The sequence below is a fragment of the Garra rufa genome, chromosome 4 (assembly GCF_049309525.1).
Source record: "Garra rufa chromosome 4, GarRuf1.0, whole genome shotgun sequence".
Lineage (NCBI taxonomy): Eukaryota > Metazoa > Chordata > Actinopteri > Cypriniformes > Cyprinidae > Garra > Garra rufa.
Window position 1 is genome coordinate 22,086,133 of NC_133364.1, and position 22,639 is coordinate 22,108,771.

General features: G+C 35.4%; 3 protein-coding genes across 3 annotated transcripts; all 3 read left to right on the top strand.

Moving 5' to 3' along the window:
* The first annotated feature begins 1,490 nt into the window (after positions 1-1,490).
* LOC141333325 (fish-egg lectin-like) lies at positions 1,491-5,141 on the top strand. Its single transcript, XM_073838307.1, has 5 exons — positions 1,491-1,545; positions 1,649-1,876; positions 4,432-4,646; positions 4,745-4,872; positions 5,000-5,141. Exons 1-5 carry the CDS (start codon positions 1,491-1,493, stop codon positions 5,139-5,141), a joined length of 768 nt encoding a protein of 255 aa, XP_073694408.1.
* A 5,643-nt stretch (positions 5,142-10,784) lies between these two features.
* LOC141332833 (sialic acid-binding Ig-like lectin 7) lies at positions 10,785-18,357 on the top strand. The gene is made up of 8 exons (XM_073837790.1): positions 10,785-10,830; positions 11,129-11,494; positions 11,670-11,993; positions 12,079-12,363; positions 13,103-13,190; positions 13,920-13,938; positions 14,013-14,097; positions 18,341-18,357. Exons 1-8 carry the CDS (start codon positions 10,785-10,787, stop codon positions 18,355-18,357), a joined length of 1,230 nt encoding a protein of 409 aa, XP_073693891.1.
* Positions 18,358-18,364: 7 nt separating this feature from the next.
* Positions 18,365-21,619, top strand: LOC141332834 (sialic acid-binding Ig-like lectin 14). Its single transcript, XM_073837791.1, has 7 exons — positions 18,365-18,410; positions 18,709-19,074; positions 19,250-19,573; positions 19,662-19,940; positions 20,371-20,473; positions 21,179-21,248; positions 21,362-21,619. The coding sequence occupies exons 1-7, from the start codon at positions 18,365-18,367 to the stop codon at positions 21,617-21,619; spliced, it is 1,446 nt and encodes a 481-aa protein (XP_073693892.1).
* Positions 21,620-22,639: the final 1,020 nt, after the last annotated feature.

Genomic DNA, 22,639 nt, shown 5'->3' on the forward strand with positions numbered 1-22,639 from the left:
AGAAGAATAGTATAACAGTCTTATAATAGTAAACAGTCTTCAGATATATAAAAAAAATAATGCACAAATGTAGTGGTTTTAGTTTATCTAAAGTATTTCTTGCTTATTAGCTGAATTGGTTGAATTGGATCATTGAAGGTAAGCAACAAAGACATTATTTAATAAAATGGGATTAAATGCATAAATGATATTAATGTTATTTGTGTCAAATTCCAATGTTATCTCACAACCAATTTGTATTTTACGAGGTGGCTAATTCGTACAACCTTACTCGTACGTTTTTTCAGATTTGTCTAGACCCCAGTGACTGGTAGGTTTAGCAGTGGGGTTAGGGGTAAGTCATTCATAGGAATTTATATGAATTGGGGAATTCATATAAAATATGTAGGTTTTACAGTCAAGCCCGAAATTATTCATACCCATGCAAAACTCTGACTTCAAGTTACTTTTATTCAACCAGCAAGATTTTTTTAAATTAGAAATGACACAGACATCTCCCAGAAGATAATAAGACGATGTACAAGAGGCATGATTGTGGAAATTATTAATCAGCTTTTATTTACATTTGAACAAAAAGTGTGTCCAAAATTATTCATACCCTTCTCAATAATCAATAGAAAAGCCTTTATTGGCTATTACAGCATTCAAACGCTTCCTATAATTGCTGACCAGCTTTTTCCATGTCTCCACTGGTATTTGTCCTCATTCATCTTTAGCAATGAGCTCCAAATCTTTCAGGTTGGAGGGTCTCCTTGCAGTCACCCTGATCTTTAGCTCCCTCCACAGATTCTCAATTGCTTACTAGTTACTTACTAGTTACTTGGAAAAAAGTAATCTGATTACTTGTAATGTGTTACTCCCAACACTGGGTATAGACATTCTAAACTTTTCAAGCAAAAAACAACAACACAACAGTATCGGTGATAATCAAAAGTTTGTAAGTCATTGATGTGGAAAAAAAACAGTCTTGTGATAAAGAAAAGAAGAATTCAATCAATGTGAGCTAAACAGGTTCTTGTACAACTGATATACCAAAACATAAAAATACCAAGGTCTAGCCAAATTCCCCTCAAACCACTGCCTAATTCCTGTAAATGATAGACATGACCTAATCAGGAAACAAAGGGCAGGTATATAAGCTAACTGTCACGCAACAGTGTCTCCAAATTTTGTGGCAGCACCTGTAGTGTGAGCACAGAAGAATCACCGAATCCACTGACACAATAGAAGGTTGGCTTCATTTAATCATACACATAATTGTACATAACTGTAATGTTGGTGTTAGCATTGTTATATCAGGTCCTGTATATATAAACTAGAAACAACTTGTTAATGTTGTAGGGAATTTTACACATTTTGTCTCTAAAAAGATGTCAATCAGTGAGAGCTAAGACGCAGATCTTTTTGGTTACACTTTACTTCAGTCTTTGCAACTACATGTCAGCTAACACTCTTTTTTTCTTTTTCTTTTTAGGAACGGACCAGAAACAATGAAAGGTTGTTTGAGCATCCTGCTATTTTGCTGCCTGTTCCTTTATTCCATAGGTAAACTATGAATGTGTTTCTAGTGGCTATTCATCATATCAAGATGAAACCATTTTCAGAATAATCTGCATCACTGATTAATTTATTGTATTTTTCCCCATAGCTTGGAATTGTGAAGTGATACCTGGTACCCTGAAGCAGATTGATGCTGGACTAGGGATAGAAGGTGGGGTGAACGATAACAACGAAGTCTTCCTGTTCCTGGGAACCAGATTTGAAAGGATAAGATCATCCCTGAAGCACTTTACTGTCGGACCTGCTGGACAGCTAGGGGCAAATTCATCAAACAATGTCTTCAAGTTTGCAGATGGAAGCTTCAAGCTAATTCCAAGTAAGAAATGTTGTGATATGCTTCCAAGTGTGTCCAAGTTCTAGCATTGTAATGCTGACAGAACATTCAAGGTATACATTAGAGAAAAACCTTGAGAAGAACCAGATTAGTCCAGTTCTTACATCTAACATTCTATAAGTTCACTCCAGACCAAAAATGTCCTGATAATTTCACCCCCATGTCTTCCAAGATGTTCTTTCTTTCTTCAGTCAAAAAGACATTTAGGTTTTTGAGGAAAACATTCCAGGATTTTTTTCCCATATAGTGGACTTCAATGGGGATCAACTGGTTGAAGGTCTAAATTGCAGTTTCAATACAGCTTCAAAGGGCTCTACACAATCCCCAGCCAAAGAATAAACGTCTTTTCTAACAAAATGATTGGCCATTTTCTAAAAAATTATATACTTTTTAACCACAAATGCTCGTCTTGAACTAGATCTGCGCCCATGACTTCACGCATTCCGTAATCATGTTAGATAAGTCACATGGTGAAAATACCAACCCAGTGTTTACAAAGCGGACGTGCAAAGAAAGTCAAACACATTTTACAAAAAAGCTAAAACTACCGTAAATCCCCTAATACAGGCCCGGGCCTTTATTTTACTCCAGCGCATCGCGGTCCAGGCCTTTATTAGAAAAAAAATCAGAAATAATGTTTGAAATATAATGGTCCTGTTCATAACACATATTAAAATAAAAAATACTAAAATAAAATAACAGGAGAGTTTGGAACACTAGTGTGCAAACTTTGTTCCTACCACATACCAAGCTAATAACATTGTCAGCATTAAAAAAGTATAACTGCTGCTTTATGCCGTGCAAAGTTTGTAATGAAAATAAAAATACATTTTTGTCAGTTATTTTACCTATGGATCGCTGCATTTCTTACAGAGGTCTGTTTATTCGAAATCAGATACCATTACATTTGTATTAATGCATTACTGACAGAGCGATTGCATGTGAATTAGTTTTGTACCCATTTAAATCATGCTTTCACCTGAAAATATTCAGTATCTAGAAGGAACAAAATAATTCCTTGAGAACTATAATTTACCGCTTATCCATTGCCGTCATCATAGCCTTTACATTGTTTCTGATTTGAGTGATCCATCTCTATCAAGCTAGCTAAACATGTTTAACATATGAATTCTTGCTTAATATGCAATTGTATTACGGACCTTTGGCATGAATGTACTCATGATGGAGGGATGGTGGAGCGCTCTTAGAGCGAGTGAAAACCACAACGCTCCGACTTTTCAAAAATCTGCTCCTCCCTCCATTCAAAATTACACCGCTCCACTCACATACTCTGCTGCCCTGACAAACGTTGTTTCTAATAATAGCCCCGGCCGCTATTAGAGACCTGCCAATATTTACCTCAGCTGACAGTGAGACCGGCCAATGTTGGAGACCGGGCCGCTAATGGAATACAGGCCAATATTAGAGGATTTACAGTATGTCGGACGATTTTGAAGTTGGAGGAGAAAATGAGATGGAGTTTTTCATCCTACCCTAACTTTTTGAACCAAAGTACACAGACGAAGATCTAACTGCATGTGACCTTTTGCAGAAGTCATAGACACTATATATATATATAGTGTAGTCACAGATGCTTTCTAATAGTCATCATGTCAAACAAGAATAATAACAATGAATTATTATTTCCCCCCCCCCCCCCTCTCTTTTTTTTTTTTACCTCTCTCACTATCCTCCTGACCAGCACAGCTGTCACTTTTGGCTTCCGAACACATCCTCTGAGATTTTTCACAGTGCAGAACACTGTAGCCACTTTAACTTCAAAACATGTAGATATGGTCTTATAGCTCTTTCCTGACTTGTGAGCAGCCACAATGCGCAGCCTCAGGTCCTCAGTGAGCTGCTTTGCCTTAGCCATGACTGTCCACAAACCAACAGCAGAGAGCTTTTGTTTTTCACCTGTTGACTTGATTAAAACAGCTGTTCCCAATGAATCAGGGTAATTAGGATGCTTTAGAACAGCTTGGACTATTTGGAATGGTATAGAACTTTGGATTTTCCCATAGACTGTGACAGTTTGCAAAGGGTATGAATAATTTTGGACATGCAACTTTTTGTTCAAATGTAAATTAAAGCTGAGTTTTTTTTTTTCCACAATGATGCCTCTTGTACATCGTCTTATTATCTTTTGGGAGAAGCCCGTGTCATTTCCGGTCTAAAAAGCCCTTTGAAGCTGCATCGAAACTGCAATTAGGACCCTCAATCCATTGATACCCATTGAAGTTCACCATATGTAGAAAAATCCTCAGAAACCATAATTTCGTTTCAACTAAAGAAAGAAAGCCAAGAACATCTTGGATGACGTGGGGGTGAGTAAATTATTAAATTATTATTAGGAGATGTTAATTCAGGAGTGAACTAAATCCTCCATTGCACTGCTGTGTGTGAATGTAACTGTATTTAGGACTCAAATACAGGATGACATATTCTGCTGCTGTGTTTTGTGGCCTTAATGTTTGAGATGTTTAGTCTGTCTATATACTGACTTTTTTCATTCAGTCTCTTCTTTTTACCGTCAGGCATTCAACTCAAACAAGTAGATGCCGGAGGTGACCAGATTATTGTAGGTGTTTCACCGATAGATGACGTCTTCTGTTTAAATAAGGATGCTAACAATGTCAGGCCATCTGGTGATGCTCTTTGGGTACAGCTTGCAGGAAAGCTGAAGTACTACAGTTGTGGCCCGTACAGCTGTTGGGGAGTGAATGCTGCAGGGAATGTCGTCATCAGAAGGGTAAGTGTACCACTAGGATTCAGAATCTTGTAAAGTACATCAGTAAAATAGGCAACTTCTAATTCTAGGCTTTAAATTCTTACTTTTTTGTGTATCAGTCTGTTACAGGTGCTTCCTGTGGAGGTTCAGGTACTTTTGAGGCCGTTGCTGGAGCTCTGTCCATGGTCGAAGTAGCAAGTGATGGCAACGTCTTTGGTGTTGACGCTCAAGGGAATTTATATATAAGGTGAGCTACAAAACACTTGTATTACAATAAAAGTAATAAAAGTTTGTTTAGTTCACAGAAATGGACAATTATGTAGAAAAATTAAATTATTTTCCTTAGCAGAAACCATTACTCTTGTGTATTTTAGAGCTGGTGTCACTATATCGAATCCCCCTGGATCAAGTTGGACAAATGTTGTAATCTGTCCCAATGGCCACAAACATGTGACTTTTGATCTGGGGATGCTGTATGTCATCTGTAGTGATGGATCCATCAGGAGATGCATTTAAATGTCTCAACTATGAGCTCAACTATCATTATAAGCAAAACAAAATAATTTTCTTTCTCTTAAATTTTTTTTGCTGTTGCAAAAAATGTATGTTTATGATTTGTGGATTTACGTGACTTTTCAAGAGTCAGTAAAAGTCTATAAAGTGCTACATAATCAACTTCTTTATCATTATCAAATTATTATAAAACAATTTTGTGTTGTGTTGAAAATCATTTGCTTAATTTGGTGTTCTGGTCAAAAGTTACTGACCTTATATTAAGCCAAGAAAAAGTGAAAATGTATTGATTTATTTTGTTATTATTCTTGTTTGACATGATGACTATTAGAAAGCATCTGTGACTAGGTATAAAATCCAGTTTGGGCTTGTTTACATTCATATCTAATTTTATGTTGATATCTTAAAGCAATCAAAAGTTATGGCATTTGGAACCAAGGTAGCTTTTTTCAGAAGTCCCAAAGCCTCTATAAATCTCCAAACGTGTTTTACTGAGCATAAGAACTACTTACATGTGTAATACCTGAGATCAAGTTAAACTGGAGAACACTGCGGCATGATCCAAAAAGTCGATAGCTTTAACTAAACAGCATATCATTTAAATTATCATTTTCTCACGATCTACGCATCATTTTATGTTGTGTTTGGGCTCGTTTAAATCGAGAACACCTGCTCTAAATAAAGCTATGTGATCTTGTTTTCCAAAGTTTTTGTCAAAATTGAGTTATTCACATATTCTTATTCTGTGACAACTTCTTTACATTATTTGATGTTTCTTTTGTAAGCTGTGTACATTTTGGGCCTTTTTTTAGACAACTAAAATGGTTCTATCTACAGAAGTCTATGGAATGCAAAAACTTTGAAGCTTAATATCGCAAAAGTGCTCAGAATGCAGATAGAACCTTATAATTCTAAGGTGACGAAATATGATTTTTAGATTTTGCTAGTTGAGAATGTTTCAACCATAAACAACACAATACTATCTGTTACTGTATGTATGAGGCTTTTACAGATCGCATTTTAAGTAGATCAAGTCTTTTTTTAATGCTATGTACTACGCACATTTAATATTTTGTTATATTCATCGTAAAGCCAAGCTTCTAAGCTTTAAAATGACACCTATTTTGTGTCGGTCAAGCAAGTGGTTATCAAGTAGGCCTACCATGATGTTAACTTTTCTTTTGAGTAACTTTAGAGTGAAAATAGATCACTTTTAAGCAGCACTATAATTTAGGATAACCTTTAATTGTTTAATCAACTAGAATGTCTTAAAAGCTACTTACCACTAGACCAATGCTTTTAGTCCTGCTCCTGACCTTTGAGGGATGAAAGAGGGATGCTGCAGTACCTAATGGGATGGAAAAGAAGAACCCCACAGTGATTTAAGAATGGAAATTATATTCTGTTGCTGTTGTTATATAACCAGACACCTCTGTTAGCAGTTTAAATGTGCTTTAGGAAATGGCAACAAACAATCATTTTTTACTATTAGTACACAGCACCTTAAGAAATCTCCAAGGCAATGTGGCTATGCACATTGGATATTAAAAAAAAAACAGCGAAGCTTTGTGGTTCAACACAATTTAACACCTTCTAGAGATAAATTGCTTGTCGACTCATGGATCAAATTTGACTAGCTAGCAAGTACAAGTATTAATAATTTACTTAATAATTTAACATTTATGAGCTATATTTTATGCACATTTCATGAAAAAATACAACTGGTTAATTTTAGTCTCGTAACTTTTATCTTTTTTGTATGAAAACGCCATACAATTTATTTATTTTTTAAATGGAAATTATTTTATTGTGGACACATGGAAAATAAAATAGGAACTTCTGCAAGCTAGATGAGAAGCATTTTGGTCAATTTACGCATATACAAAAACTTAAATGTACTCATAAAACACATTTACAAATGCTTAATGTTGTGTATAAACTTAAATATGCTCTTTACATTCTGAAACATGTACACAGTCATAGACTAGCTAGGTTATTTTGTATCCTGTTTTTATACGTATATAAATACTTTTACTAGTTAAAGGTTTAGTTCAGAAACAATGACTGGATGAATTGAACAGAAGAACAGCGCACCCTTGTGGTGATACATAATTTACCACCTCCTCGATTAATGACTGGCTCTATGTGGCCATTCACAGACACAGATCACTTGGGTAAATATATATATATATATATATATATATATATATATATATATATATATATATATATATATATTTGCTATGCTTTAAGGCAGAAATATAATTTATTTGGAACATTTGTTATGTTTTCTGCTTGGAGCCATTTTATAAATTCTGGATTTTATTGTTGACATGAACTGTGATTTAAAAGTGATGACTTCTATTTTGAAATGGAATTCTGTATAATGAGTGGTTAATTGGAGCCATGTGTGGGTGAAGGTGGAGAGAGCATACAGTTTATGTGATACAGACAAATTTGAATGTTTGTTGGTTTTTAAACTTAAAAATAAATATTTAACTCAACCCAAACATGGAATATGGAGATCATGTTGTGAAGTTGGTGCGTCAAAGAATCCCTCAGCTCTCCGCACAAGGTGAGTGGCTTTAAATAAATTGTATTAGTGGTGGACAAGAAAGTGTATGAAGTGCCTTTTTCAAAAATCCAAATGACCCTTTAAGTAATTAATTCTGGTGTTTTCAAATTTTTAGATTTTAGTCAAAATGAGCTGCAGCCAATGTGACTTAAAATAATTTTATAAATTCAAATTACATTTAAACACAAGAAGGTACAGTATATAAAATAAAATACAAGAGTATATCCTACAAAGAAGTTTAAATTCAGTACTCCTTCACAAACCCCCAAAACCAAAGAGAGGCCCTGCTGCAAAACCATGTGCTGTGTATGTGTTTGTCTTTTTCAGATGCACTTCCTTCCTCAAGCTGCATGTGAGTATCAGTTCTGTGATTCGTACAATAAAAGACAAACTGTGCTTCTACCAATAAGTGTATGTAAAATAAAGAAACATATTAGCATATTAGTGAAATGCTTGGAAACACAAAACTAACACAAAAAGTATTTTGAGTCTTAAGGAAACTGACTTCACACATCCACTAAAATTTTCGTTGACCCAGCAAAAATAAGGTAGAGAGAGAAGTCAGTTCTAAGAAAAACTCTTACATCATTGGTTTGCAGATGCCACTTGCATTGTCATGTTATGTCTAATGCATTGATATTATAAATGTAATGATAAATGCTAATCCTGTCTATTAATTTCTCTTCCTGTAAAGCTCATAGCTACACTTGAACATGAACACATGCTTTTCAAAACAGGAAACGTCCACAGAATAGATGTTATAAGAAATATTTTGACCGATTAAGTGAGCTGTAACTGAAGCACAAAATCACAAATGATTTATTCACATTACAGCGCAACACAAACCTAGTTTGTGGTTGAAAATAAATACTCTTTTTACCAACCAAAACAAGTACACAAACTTCTGAACAACTGACACACTAGAGCTTCCTAGCACTGATTAAATTGTCAAAATTTTAGGTCAATCCATGGGAGAATCAAGGTGGATTAAGACTTAATGTTTTAAAATGAGCTCATTTGCCAATTTTAGGGGATATCAGACAAAAAAATCTGAAGAAAGGTCATTGCAAAATTACTCTGATCTAAAGAAACGTACTACATTTTAATATTTAATATACATATCTAATATACTTTTTTTTCACAGATTGTCCACTAAACAGAGGGTAAGTTCTTTTCATAATAGATATATTAAGTCACCATGATGATGATGATGATGGTGGTGGTGGTGTTGAAGAGTGTTTTTTGTTTTCAGGCTCAGAATGAGGCAGCAGGCACATGCGTCTCTTCAGCTCTCTGCTCCAACAACAGGCGCTGCAAATCCCCGCAACGCAAACACAAATACGGAAACGCGCTGCAAACACACGAACGAGCTGCAAATAGCACGGACCACAACGGAAATGTTTCAGGGGGACCTCAAAAAGTGACGAACCCATCTGGGACCTGATTATTTGTTCAGTGGCTGTTGGTCAGAGCAGAGGTGTTGTCGGTGAACTAAAAGGTGATAGTTCATCTTTATCAGCTTTTAGTTCACCGATAACACCTCTGCTCTAATAATCCGGTCCCAGATGGGTTCGTCAATTTGTTGTCGTTTTTTTCTGTTTGCAATGCATGTGTTTTCTTAAGTTGCAGCATGTTGAGCTCTCTCGGCCACCGTATATTTTGCATCTTCTTATGTTAACCAACATACTACAAACAAATATAAAACAAATCCGTTTGAAACACACTTGGTGGAAAAAAGTAGCTTTTTGTATTTTGTTTAGAGCCTATTGAACCTCAAGGATAGGCCAACAAAGTGATTGACAGATTGATTGATTGGCTGATTTTATAGTTCGTTCAGTCTAATACAATCTTCCATTTTTTTTAGAGAAAAAAAAATGTGTACAAGACAGCACAGGACAACAGTAGGATTTTTTTGTGGTTTCCATTATTTTCTCCTTCACAAACTCCCAAAACCATGTGCTGTATATGTGTCTGTCTTTTTCAGATGCACTTAAGGCTGCATGTGATTTTTAGTTCTGAGATTTGTATATAATGGAAGACAAGCTGAGCTTCTACCAATAAGTGTATCTAAAATAAACTGTAAATTTTGCATATATTAGTGAAATGCTTTTGGGACACCCAGGCACAAAATTAGCATAAAAGGTACTTTGACACTTTGTCGTAGTCAAGAACTAATGTGACAAACAACACTGTTTACTCTTCTAGGATATTTGTGTGAATCTGAAATAAACTGGCTTTACACATCCACTAAAATCACTTTGGTTGGCCCAGAAAAAATAAGGTACAGAATAAATAAGTCCATTCAGGGAAAGGCTCTTGCATAATGGAGATGCCACCTGCTTTGTCATATCTTATCTAATGACATTCAGAAATGTTTATTATGGCCATGTGTTCTAAATACAATTAAATATGCTAGTTCTGTCTGACCTTTTAATTTCTGTTCCTGCAAAGCTTATATAGCTACACTTGAAGATGAACACATGCTTTTTAAAAAAGAAAACAGGAAACTTCCACTGAGTCAGTGGAAGTTTCTGAGTAGATGTTCTGTGAGAAACATTTCGACCGATGATGTGAGCTATAACTTATGCACAAAATCACAAATGAATAATTCACAACACAACACAAAAAACCTAGAGTTGTAAATAAATACATTTTTTACCAACCAAAACAAGTACACAAACTGCTGAACAATTTCAACAGACTTACTAGAGCTTTCCAGCACTGATTTAATTCTGTCAGTATTTGAGATCAGTCAATGGGAGAATCAAGGTGGGTTAAGAAATTAAATATAAAATGTTTTAAAATGAGTGACTGTTCTCATGCATTTAAAGGTTAAACATGCATGTTAATGCTGACACAGGAAGTTCAGTTAGTATAAAGCGTTACTGACTGTTCTCACAGCACTCTTTCACACAGTGTTGAATCACCAGCGGTTCGGGACTTGACATCTGTAAATACAAAGATTTATTTATTTTTTTACATTTATTATTATTATTTTTGTTTATGTATGTAAAAATTTCTACGTACAAGTGTGTGTTTCCCTACAGGACTGAGCATCTGTTAATGAAGAGATGGACACTGCAGAGAAAATAATTATTTTCTGTTTTCTGTTAAAAGGTTTGATTTTCCTTCCCTTCACACCTAGTGCTCAGTATGACTGAGAATGTAAATGAACTAGTTTAAGAAGTGATAAACTTTAGTCTGCTGCATTAAACCATATGGTAACTTTTCATCAGTTAGATAATTGATGCTCAAATTGTGAAGACTGAAATCTCATTAAAAATATTTACAATGTTACAGTAAATAAAATCTTAAAATACATTAATAATTACGATGACGCTTAATGTAGATTTCACTGTTGCTCTTGTTCTGTTCGTTCGCCCTTTAAAATTATGCTTTTCATTGTGTGTTGTAGGTGTTTGCTGTAGAGATTTCAACATCAGTCTGCCAGAGAAGATTGAAGCTCTCAGTGGATCCTGTGTGATCATAAACTGCAGATTTGAGATTAGGAACGAACATGACAGAGACTTCACTGAAGTTACAGGAGTGTGGTTCAAAGATGGGACTGATGTGAACAAACATCTAGTGTTTAACTCAAGCACATCAAGCCAGAACTCCTTCATTAAAGCGAATATAACTGGAAAATTAAAAGACAAGAACTGCACCACTGTCTTTTATGACCTCAGATCAACTCACAGTGGTAAATATTACTTCAGGATTGAGGGTGAAGGTGAACTGAAATGGACCTTTAGAGAAAGCAATGTTTCAATTCATGTGTTCGGTAAGTGACTAAAAATATTATTTATTGTAATTATTGTAAATTACCAATTTAAACTAATACAGTACAATAAAATCTGTTTCATTAGCATTATCCAAAATGATGAAATGAAAACCTGAATTTTATGGGAAACATTTCTCAAAATCTTATATAAGACATAAATGTATGTTTGTTTCAGACTCTCCCCGCAAACCCACAGTGCAGCTGTATGTGGAGCAGAAGGAGGTGCAGGATCAGGAGGAGGTGTTGGAGAGGAGCTCTGTGAGGCTGCGCTGCTCTGCTGAGACTCTCTGCTCCTCTCCTCCACCAACTCTCACATGGAGCTCCACTCCCAGAATCCCCCTCAGTGAAAGCAGCAGACTACAGGAGCTCATCCTCATCTCTGATCTGAACTTCACTGCTACTCACCGTCAGCACAGAGTCACTTTCACCTGCACCATAACTTACCAGCTACAGGACAAGAACAAAACTGCACAGACCAACGTCACATTACATGTTCAGTGTAAGATTTTAGTTTTATTTCTCCTCCATAAGACGCTTATAAATCTACAGTATATTCATTTCACAATTACCTTTCTCTTTTTCAGATGGACCTAAAATCTCTAACTCCAGCTGTACCAGATCTGATGTAACTGTGTGTTTCTGTGAGGTTGATGTGAATCCCTTTGCTGATCTGGAGTGGCATCTGTCTCGACGTCCTGTCACTAACTCTTCAAACACATTCATCAGTGAAGAGCGATTGAGCAGCACAGGTTTGAGGAGCTCCATTACTCTTCATCAGTCTCTCACAAACACATCCACTCTGCAGTGTGTCAGCAACAACACTCATGGAACTGCAAGTCAACTGCTTCAACTGCCATCATCTGTTGAACGTAAGTTTCAGTTCTGTGATTCATCCAATAGTGTCAGCAATCTATAAATAAAAAAAATAATGTAAATTGTGCATTCACTGGCTGAGTAACAATCATTGGCTGCGTCCATTAGCTGAAAAATGCCGCTTTCAGAAGCTGCATTCCAAGGTTGTGTGGCATCAAGGCACGTCCAAATCCATTGTTAACTTTACTTATTGTCTCTTGAGATGCCTTTATCTAATTAAATTTTAAAGGTAGCACAGATGTATCTTGTTTAGCTGCCTTTGATATCCCACAATCCTGTGCGTTCAATTCTGTGACAGGTGAGCTAAAAAATAAAAATGGCTCCTGAAAGTTGCACTTAGTGGTCTGTTTGTAAATGTAGGTTTGTATTACCTACTTTTTCCAATTTTGATATTATTTGATAATATTATTTGATAATATTTGACTTCTTTATTTGTTAACCTAATGTTTCTCTACTTGATTGTGGTTTCTTTCAAAGTCTGTTCGTATTATCTCGTCTTTGTTACATTCATTGTAAAGTGTCCTTGAGCTCTGGAAAGGCGCTATATAAATAAAAATTATTATTATTATTATTGATGTCAGTAGTTTTTAATTATTATCATTCAGAGTAATTGTTAAAGTCTATCTTAAATCAGTTTTGTGAGGTATCTTTTTGCATTAACGTTGCCTGCATAGTCATTGCACTGAATCAGTGAATATTCAGTGGTTTACCAAACACTCATTTCTTCTTCTTTAGGTTTGAATCTTTTCCCTGTGCTGATAGCAGTTGCTGTTGTGGCTCTGGTGGTCGTGTTGTTGAGCGCAATCACATATATGTGTTTACGGTAGGTGCACAGCACATGAAATATTAAGAATAGTGCATAATTGAAAAACACTGTAAAACCAGTAAAAACCCCACATTCAACATATTTGATCTGATAATTTTTTTGTACATTAGCCAATTTCTGATACATATTTAAATGTGTATTTGTCACATGAAAACATTTTCATCGTAAATAAGGTTGATTCTAGTTGCTGTGTTTTTGAAAAATTAATAGAGATAATGTTATTGCAGTATTAAACTTTTAAACTTTTTGGCATTTATTTTAAGAAGGGTAATACAAGCTAAATTAAGCAATTTTACAAATTTCTATTTTATAAATAGAGGCTTGCTTGGTTTTAAACTATAGATTAAGCTGAGCGCAGAAAGTATTCGACACATGTGGTTGTCAACTGTGTTTTCTCTTCTACTGTACATTTATGTGAACTTGAGAGGAACCAACATCACATCAGTTAGATGTGAGAAACCCTTGAGCCTGTAGTATAGTTTGTAGAGACCACTTGTTTTGATTATTTGTATCTAATGCGGTGATATTCATATATGTGACTTAAATAACAATCCTGTCTGATTTATTGATTTTGCTAACTGTGAAGCTCATTTGTATATTTGTGTCAATTTTAGGGGATATCTGAAAAACAATCTGAATAAAGATCATTACAAAACTTACTGATCTAAAAAAACATGTACTATACTTTAATATACATATAAATAAAATACTTAATTTTTTAAACAGATTGTCCACTAAGCAGGGGGTAAGTCCTTTTTCTTAATAGATATGTTAAGTCACCATGATGATGATGGTGTTGAAAAGTGTTTTTGTTTTCAGGCTCACAATGAGGCAGCCGGCACATATGTGTCTCTTCAGCTTTCTGCTCCACCCTCTGAATATGAGACTGTGAACATTAAGAGAGGTGACACACAATAAACAACAAAAGCATTTTATCTTCTTTGTCGTCTTAAGTCATCTGTACTTTCAGGAATTTAAAAATGCGCAATTCACATATAAAAGACTAATAAAAAACAAAATGTCATATCTGATTCATTTACCTCTTAAGTAATGCCACTTTTGTATATAATCACAATGTATCTGTTTGTATGGCATAAATAAATGACATAAGTCAAATGTCTTTTTAACAGTCTTTATGAAACGCTTATTTGGCATCTTATGTTAAACATACTATAAATAAATAGAAAAAAAATTAGTTTGAAACACACTTGGTGAAGAAAGTAGTTTTCTGTATTTTGAACCTCCAGGGTAAGCCAAAAAAGTGATAGACGGATTGATTGTTTGGCTGATTTTATAGTTATTCTAGTCTAATACAATCTTCAATTTCTTTTTTTTTTTTTTTTCTTTTTTTTTGAGAAAAAAAAATATGTACAAGACAGCACAGGACAACAGTAGGATTTTTGGTAGTGCTTTAGATTACAACCAGCAAAGAACTACGTAAGTAAACTGAATTTACGTGTACGTTTCTGTAATTATAGTGTAGGCTACCTATAAAGAACGTGCATGTAGGTATATGGGAACAATATGTTAAATTTGGGTAATACAGGGGTAACAAACCAGATAGGCAACCTGCAATTAACTACATAAGTAAACTGAATTTACGTGTACGTTTCTGTAATTATAGTGTAGGCCTACCTATTGAAGAACGTACATGTAGGTATACGGGAACAATAGCCTATGTTAAATTTGGGTAATACGGGGCTAACAAACCAAATATGCAACCTGCAAAGAACTGCATAAGTAAACTGAAGTTACGTGGTTGTATGTTTCGTATTTATATTGTAAGAGAACGTTTGGGTATATGGAGGTAGATACAAATAATTTTTAATGGAATTACTTAACTTAGAACACATCGTAAGTTTGGTGTATCTATACGTAAGCTTTTTAAAATTACTGGGAAAGTATACTCTTGTTTCATGTAACTACAGGGTAAGTGTGACATCTGCGGGTTGTAAATTAAAGTGGTGATTGTTACCCTCTTGTTCAATGAAGTTACAGGGTAGGTAATACATATCTGATATCCTTGACTCTGAAACCTTATTTATTTAAAAAACAATCTATTTCAAAATAGCTTTGCAATATATAAAATATTTTAATCCCACTCCTACCTCTAAACCTAACGTTAACTATGACTGTACAGTAATAAAAATATGAAAGACAGCAAAGTGCAATCACAATAATTTATTTATTGCAAAAATGTCAACAGCCGTGCAAAAAAGTAGCTAATCCAAATACCGATGCGTTTGCAGCCGCAGTAGGATGAGAGCAGAATTTAAATTGTTAATCGCTGAAAATATTGTCCAAATTATTGTCTTGATCCACTCCTTGAAGGCGCCGCGCATCATTCCAACGCATCTCACCAGAAACACGGCATGTCGTAATATGTGACGAATGCAGGCCAGAGACAAAGAACTTCTATACTCTTTGCCAGAGACAATGAATAATAATGGGCAAATTCCAAATGGAAGTGCGCATCCCTACGCCCTACTCCCTCCGAAGGGCAGATCCCTTTGAAGTGAGTTCTTTTAAGGGAGTAGGGCATTTCTGTCTCTTTTAACCGTTTGGAACTCCCTTGGCGAAGGGAATGACTGACGAAATGTTACCTTGACAACGCTGCGCAAACGTGATCACTAACGGAAATCACTTCCGTGAAGTGACCATGGAATGTTCCCTTCGCTAACGGCCTTCTGGAAGGGCCCTTCGTGAAGGGATTAAGTTGCTCACTTTCGTTTGGAACGTCCCTACAAATGGCGTCCCCTTCTAGAAGTGCCCTTGAAGGGCGCAAAATAGCCGTTTGGAATTCGCCAAATGTCCGCTTTTCCTGTCGCAAAATGCACTTAAGCGTGGGTTTATGGCTGATGTTGCTGGACTCGCTGCTCGGGATGGAGATGAAGATCGCCGGACAATGGCTTGAATTTGGTTCTGGTCCTCGCAAATCGTATGGATTCTGTAGATCTGGGTCACAGCACACAAATAAAATTGTTTCATTTTGTAATTATGATGCGGGTTCGGTGTATTTTATTGTTCTATTGTTAGTCACAGCATGTCAGAGAAAACGGCTTTTGTGTTCCACCACAGCAAACGAAGTTAATATTAATGATTAATCGACTGCAGAAATATTATTTATTTTAAGGGTTTAAAGTGTAGTCTTGATAACATTATGTAGACCTATTCTTGGAAACGAGCTGGCAACAGAAATCACACAGAACAGAATTAAAAGTTAGAAAAAGCAGTTTCTTAAAAAGTAATAACGTTAAATGTTTAGATGATGCATATATGTCAGTATTGTACGTTTAGTGTCTATAAAAACGTAAATAAATGTACGTTTTGCAGAATCACATTTTACGTAAAATACATACGAATTATTATGGGGTCACGTTGTAATACGTACCTACCTGTAACTTCGTTGAACAAGAGGGTAACAATCGCCACTTTAATTTACAACCCGCAGATGTCGCACTTACCCTGTAATTACATGGAACAAGAGTATACTTTCCCAGTAATTCTAAAAAGCTTACGTGTAGATACACCAAACTCACGATTTTTGCCTTGCACAGTAATAGAATAGATACCTGTTAACACTCGTTCTTTGCAGGTTGCATATCTGGTTGTATGCCCAATTAGCAAAACGTAACATGTTCTCTTATACCTACAAGTAAGTTCTTTACAGGTACACTATAATTACAGAAACGTACACATAAATTGCAGGTTACATATCTGGCTTGTTACCCCCTTATTACCCAAATTTAACATATTGTTCCCGTATACCTACATGTAAGTTCTTTATTAGGTACACTATAATTACAGAAACGTACACGTAAATTCAGTTTACTTATGTAGTTAATTGCAGGTTGCATATCTGGCTTGTTACCCCCGTATTACCCAAATTTAACATATTGTTCCCTTATACCTACATGCACGTTCTTTATAGGTACACTATAATTACAGAAACGTACACGGTAAATTCAGTTCACTTACGTAGATCTTTGCGGGTTGTAATCTAAAGCGTTACCTGATTTTTTTTTTTTTAATTTTTTTTTTGTGGTTTCCATTTGTTTTCTCCTTCACAAACCCCCAAAACCATGTGCTATATGCGTCTGTCTTTTTCAGATGCACTGCCTCTTTTTAGGCTGCATGTGATTTTCAGTTCTGTGGTTTTATATAATGAAAGACTAACTGAGCTTTTACCCGTAAGTGTATGTAAAATAAAAAAATATATTAGTGAAATGCTTTGGGGACACAAAATGAACACAAATAGTACTTCGACACTTTGTGGTAGTCAAGCACTAATGTGATGATCAACACTGTTTACTCTTCTAGGATATTTGTGTGAATCTGAAAGAAACTGGCTTTACACATCCACTAAAATCACTTTGGTTGGCCCAGAAAAAAAGGTACAGAATAAAGAAGTCAGCTTAGAGAAAAACCCTTATATAATTTGTTTGGAGATGCCACCTGCTTTGTCATATCTTATCTAATGACATTCAGAAAGTTTTAATATGGCCATGTGTTCTAAATACAATTAAATATGCTAGTTCTGTCTGACCTTTTAATTTCTGTTCCTGCAAAGCTTATATAGCTACACTTGAAGATGAACACATGCTTTTTAAAAAAAGAAAACGGGAAACTTCCACTGAGTAGATGTTCTGTGTGAAACATTTCGACCGATGATGTGAGCTATAACTTATGCACAAAATCACAAATGAATAATTCACAACACAACACAAAAAACCTAGAGTTGTAAATAAATAAAATTTTTACCAACCAAAACAAGTACACAAACTGCTGAACAATTTCAACAGACTTACTAGAGCTTTCCAGCACTGATTTAATTCTGTCAGTATTTGAGGTCAGTCCATGGGAGAATCAAGGTGGGTTAAGAAATTAAATATAAAATGTTTTAAAATGAGTGACTGTTCTCATGCATTTAAAGGTTAAACATGCATGTTAATGCTGACACAGGAAGTTCAGTTAGTATAAAGCGTTACTGACTGTTCTCACAGCACACTTTCACACAGTCTTGAATCACCAGCGGTTTGGGACTTGACATCTGTAAATACAAAGATTTTTTTTTTTTTACATTTATTATTATTATTTTTGTTTATGTATGTAAAAATTTCTACGTACAAGTGTGTGTTTCCCTACAGGACTGAGCATCTGTTAATGAAGAGATGGACACTGCAGAGAAAATAATTATTTTCTGTTTTCTGTTAAAAGGTTTGATTTTTCTTCTCTTCACACCTAGTGTTCAGTATGACTGAGAATGTAAATGAACTAGTTTAAGAAGTGATAATCTTTAGTCTGCTGCATTAAACCATATGGTAACTTTTCATCAGTTAGATAATTGATGCTCAAATTGTGAAGACTGAAATCTCGTTAAAAATATTTACAGTGTTACAGTAAATAAAATCTTAAAATACATTAATAATTACGATGACGCTTAATGTAGATTTCACTGTTGCTCTTGTTCTGTTCGTTCGCCCTTTAAAATTATGCTTTTCATTGTGTGTTGTAGGTGTTTGCTGTAGAGATTTCAACATCAGTCTGCCAGAGAAGATTGAAGCTCTCAGTGGATCCTGTGTGATCATAAACTGCAGATTTGAGATTAGGAAAGAACATGACAGAGACTTCACTGAAGTTACAGGAGTGTGGTTCAAAGATGGGACTGATGTGAACAAACATCTAGTGTTTAACTCAAGCACATCAAGCCAGAACTCCTTCATTAAAGCGAATATAACTGGAAAATTAAAAGACAAGAACTGCACCACTGTCTTTTATGACCTCAGATCAACTCACAGTGGTAAATATTACTTCAGGATTGAGGGTGAAGGTGAACTGAAATGGACCTTTAGAGAAAGCAATGTTTCAATTCATGTGTTCGGTAAGTGACTAAAAATATTATTTATTGTAATTATTGTAAATTACCAATTTAAACTAATACAGTACAATAAAATCTGTTTCATTAGCATTATCCAAAATGATGAAATGAAAACCTGAATTTTATGGGAAACATTTCTCAAAATCATATATAAGACATAAATGTATGTTTGTTTCAGACTCTCCCCGCAAACCCACAGTGCAGCTGTATGTGGATCAGAAGGAGGTGCAGGATCAGGAGGAGGTGTTGGAGGGGAGCTCTGTGAGTCTGCGCTGCTCTGCTGAGACTCTCTGCTCCTCTCCTCCACCAACTCTCACATGGAGCTCCACTCCCAGAATCCCCTTCAGTGAGAGCAGCAGACTACAGGAGCTCATCCTCATCTCTGATCTGAACTTCACTGCTACTCACCATCAGCCAAGAGTCACTTTCACCTGCACTATAACCTACCAGCTACAGGACAAGAACAAAACAGCACAGAACAACATCACATTACATGTTCAGTGTAAGATTTTTGTTTTATTTTGTCCTCCAAAAGACACCTATAAATCTACAGTATATTAATTTCACCATTACCTTTTTCTCTTTTTCAGATGTCCCTAAAATCTCTAACTCCTCCAGCTGTACCATATCTGATGTAACTGTGTGTTTCTGTGAGGTTGATGGGAATCCCTCTCCTGAACTGGAGTGGCATCTGTCTGGACGTCCTGTCTCTAACTCTTCAAACACATTCATCAGTGAAGAGCGATTGAGCAGCACAGGTTTGAGGAGCTCCATTACTCTACATCAGTCTCTCACACACACATCCACTCTGCGGTGTGTCAGCAACAACACTCATGGAACTGCAAGTCAACTGCTTCAACTGCCTTCATCTGTTGAACGTGAGTTTCAGTTCTGTGATTCATCCAATAGTGTCAGCAATAAAAAAAAAATAAAAAAAACATGTAAATTGTGCATTCACTAGCTGAGTGTCAATCATTGACTGCATCCATAAGCTGAAAATGTCTTTTTCCACTTTTGATGTCAGTAGTTTTGAATTATTCTCATTCTGAATAATTTTGAAGCCTATGCTACCTCAGAAGTCTGTCTTAAATCTGTTTTGTGAGGTACCTTTGTGCACTAACACAAAGCCATTGCCTGATAAGACAGTGAGGTGTCAGCTGCCTAATGCTAATGCTAATCTCTTTTTAAATTTTCATTCCCCTGCCATCATGGTTACATTGATGCTTAAAGATTACAATACAATGCTCTTACACTTTCTTGATTGAATCAGTGAATCATCAGTGGTTTACCAAACACTAATTTCTTCTTCTTTAGGTTTGAATATTTTCTCTGTGCTGATTGGTGTTGCTGTTGTGGCTCTGGTGGTCATGTTGTTGAGCACCATCGCATATATGTGTTTACGGTAGGTGCACAACGCATATGAGGCATTAAGAATAATGCATAATAGAAAAGCACTGTAAAACCAGTAAGAAAAACACATTCAACATATTTGATCTGATTATTTTTTTGTACATTAGACGATTTCTGATGCATCTTTAAAATGTGTATTTGTCAGGGAAACACATTCTCATCATAAAAGAGGTTTATTCTAATCACTGTAAATGTTTTTTGAAAAATCAATAGATAGTGATACAAATTAGTGGAATATAATGGACCATTAAGTCACATAGTACAAGCTCAAGTTTTTAGCAGTTTATATTTACATACAAAATTATATTTTATAAATAGAGGTTTGCATGGTCTAAACTACAGTAAAACTTCAAACTGAACAGTTTTTGACACAGTATTACTGTCATAAACAACGCTGTGTTTTCTCATCTACTGTACATTTATGTGAGCTTGAGAGGAATTAGCTTCCCACACTTTACACCACTAATAACCACCTTGACACCATTTAGTTAAAAGCTGTTGCAAAGAATAGAGAAGTTAGATGTGAGAAACCCTTGAGCATACAGTAAATAATTTGTAGATCTCACTTGTTTTAATCAATTGTGTCTATGTGATGATATTCATATATGTGTCTTAAATGCCAGTCCTGTCTGGTTTTATTTAGAATATACATTTATTTTAACATTGGACACATGCTTTTTTTTTTTGTTTGTTTTAGAAAAGAAAATGGGAAACTTTCACAGACTATACAAGAACACACTAAGAGAAGTGGTCAAAATACCAATGAAGTAAGTTACAACAGACACAGGAAAACCCACAAATTATTCATTCATAAAACCTACACATTTACAAAAACTCACTATAGCTTTCTAGCACTCATTCATCCATTTCGATCCTTTAGGTTTTTCCACAGGAGAATCAAGAGGACTCTGTTTCTGTCATGATGTCGTCTGCTGGAGCTGTCACAGCAAATGAAGAATCCATTTATTCCTCTATTGACTTCACAAACTCTAAACGAAGAGAGGTTTGGAGCGTCTCCTCACTTTACACTGACTACGCTGTGGTCCAGTATTGTTCTGGAGGGCTGGCAAATACTGAGCGCTCAATGGGAGAGTCTTCAAGGAGCACAGGTGATTGTGAGTGCAGATGTGATTACTAAACAAACAAAGTCAAAGCAATCAGAGGAGCTGTTTGTAGACTCCTCTCATCTTTACGCAAAAGTTGAATATTGTAACCCATAACTTGAGTTTTTTTTTCCAATTTTATCTTTCTAAACAATGTAAACAAGAGAAAATGTTAACATTTATCCCCATTATTGCTGATACATCACACAGCTTTAGAGGTCACCGATGGGTTGTGATGAAATGTATTTAAAAACACACACAAGCAAAATTATGACTGTTAAATGCAGTGGAGAGCACAAGGACGGTTCTTACACTTAACTAATTTGAGTTGCCTTTACAGTATTTAAAAGGGAACCCCAGGTATTAAAGTCCCCTTCTAGTGAAAATCTAGTTTTTATGTTGTTTATTTGTCTATGAGGTGTTTTTAATATGCTTTTAGACAAACCATGTGCCAATCCATTAAGCAACACCATTGCTTAGTAATTTCTCCTTAAAACTGTGGTTTCCCAAAGGCTGTCCCAGAAATGTGGTTTAAAACAGCCCTTTTGCTACATCACAAAATTCAATGACCAATCACATCAATGGTTAGATTCATACCATTAGCATGCAAAATATACCAATAGGATTACTGGCACAAAACCACAAATTTAATAGAGCAAACAGCTAACCGCTAACTTGAATAATAACTCACTGCAACAGTGTAAAAGTAGCCCAGAGTCAGAAACACCTCTCATGCATTGGCGTCTGCACTTCAGATGCATATGCTCGCTGGCGCGAACTGGAATCACATTTAAATATGTAATTTTGGTAATCAAAGATTAGTTTTAAAGGATACAACTTTTGACTACAGGGGGACTTTAAGACTTGTATGGCTTAATATAATGTTAATGATGCCTCTTACTGAAATACGTAGTAGAAAATCAGTTAATGATTTACGCTATTTAAAAAATCCACATAGTTATATACATATTTTGGACTATGGGGGCAACATTATTTTGATTCCATAGAACCTCTGCACTCAGTGAGCTACTGATACTGAGCTACGCTATTTCTAC

Coding starts and splice junctions, on each gene's coding strand:
- LOC141332833 (XM_073837790.1), top strand. CDS start 10,785: ATGGACACTGCAGAGAAAATAATTATTTTCTGTTTTCTGTTAAAAG. Junction 10,831..11,128: donor TTTCTGTTTTCTGTTAAAAG/GTTTGATTTTCC, acceptor TGTGTGTTGTAG/GTGTTTGCTGTAGAGATTTC. Junction 11,994..12,078: donor CGTCACATTACATGTTCAGT/GTAAGATTTTAG, acceptor TCTCTTTTTCAG/ATGGACCTAAAATCTCTAAC.
- LOC141333325 (XM_073838307.1), top strand. CDS start 1,491: ATGAAAGGTTGTTTGAGCATCCTGCTATTTTGCTGCCTGTTCCTTTAT. Junction 1,546..1,648: donor CCTGTTCCTTTATTCCATAG/GTAAACTATGAA, acceptor TTTTCCCCATAG/CTTGGAATTGTGAAGTGATA. Junction 4,873..4,999: donor CAAGGGAATTTATATATAAG/GTGAGCTACAAA, acceptor TGTGTATTTTAG/AGCTGGTGTCACTATATCGA.
- LOC141332834 (XM_073837791.1), top strand. CDS start 18,365: ATGGACACTGCAGAGAAAATAATTATTTTCTGTTTTCTGTTAAAAG. Junction 19,941..20,370: donor ACTGCTTCAACTGCCTTCAT/CTGTTGAACGTG, acceptor ACCAAACACTAA/TTTCTTCTTCTTTAGGTTTG. Junction 20,474..21,178: donor ATCGCATATATGTGTTTACG/GTAGGTGCACAA, acceptor TGTTTGTTTTAG/AAAAGAAAATGGGAAACTTT.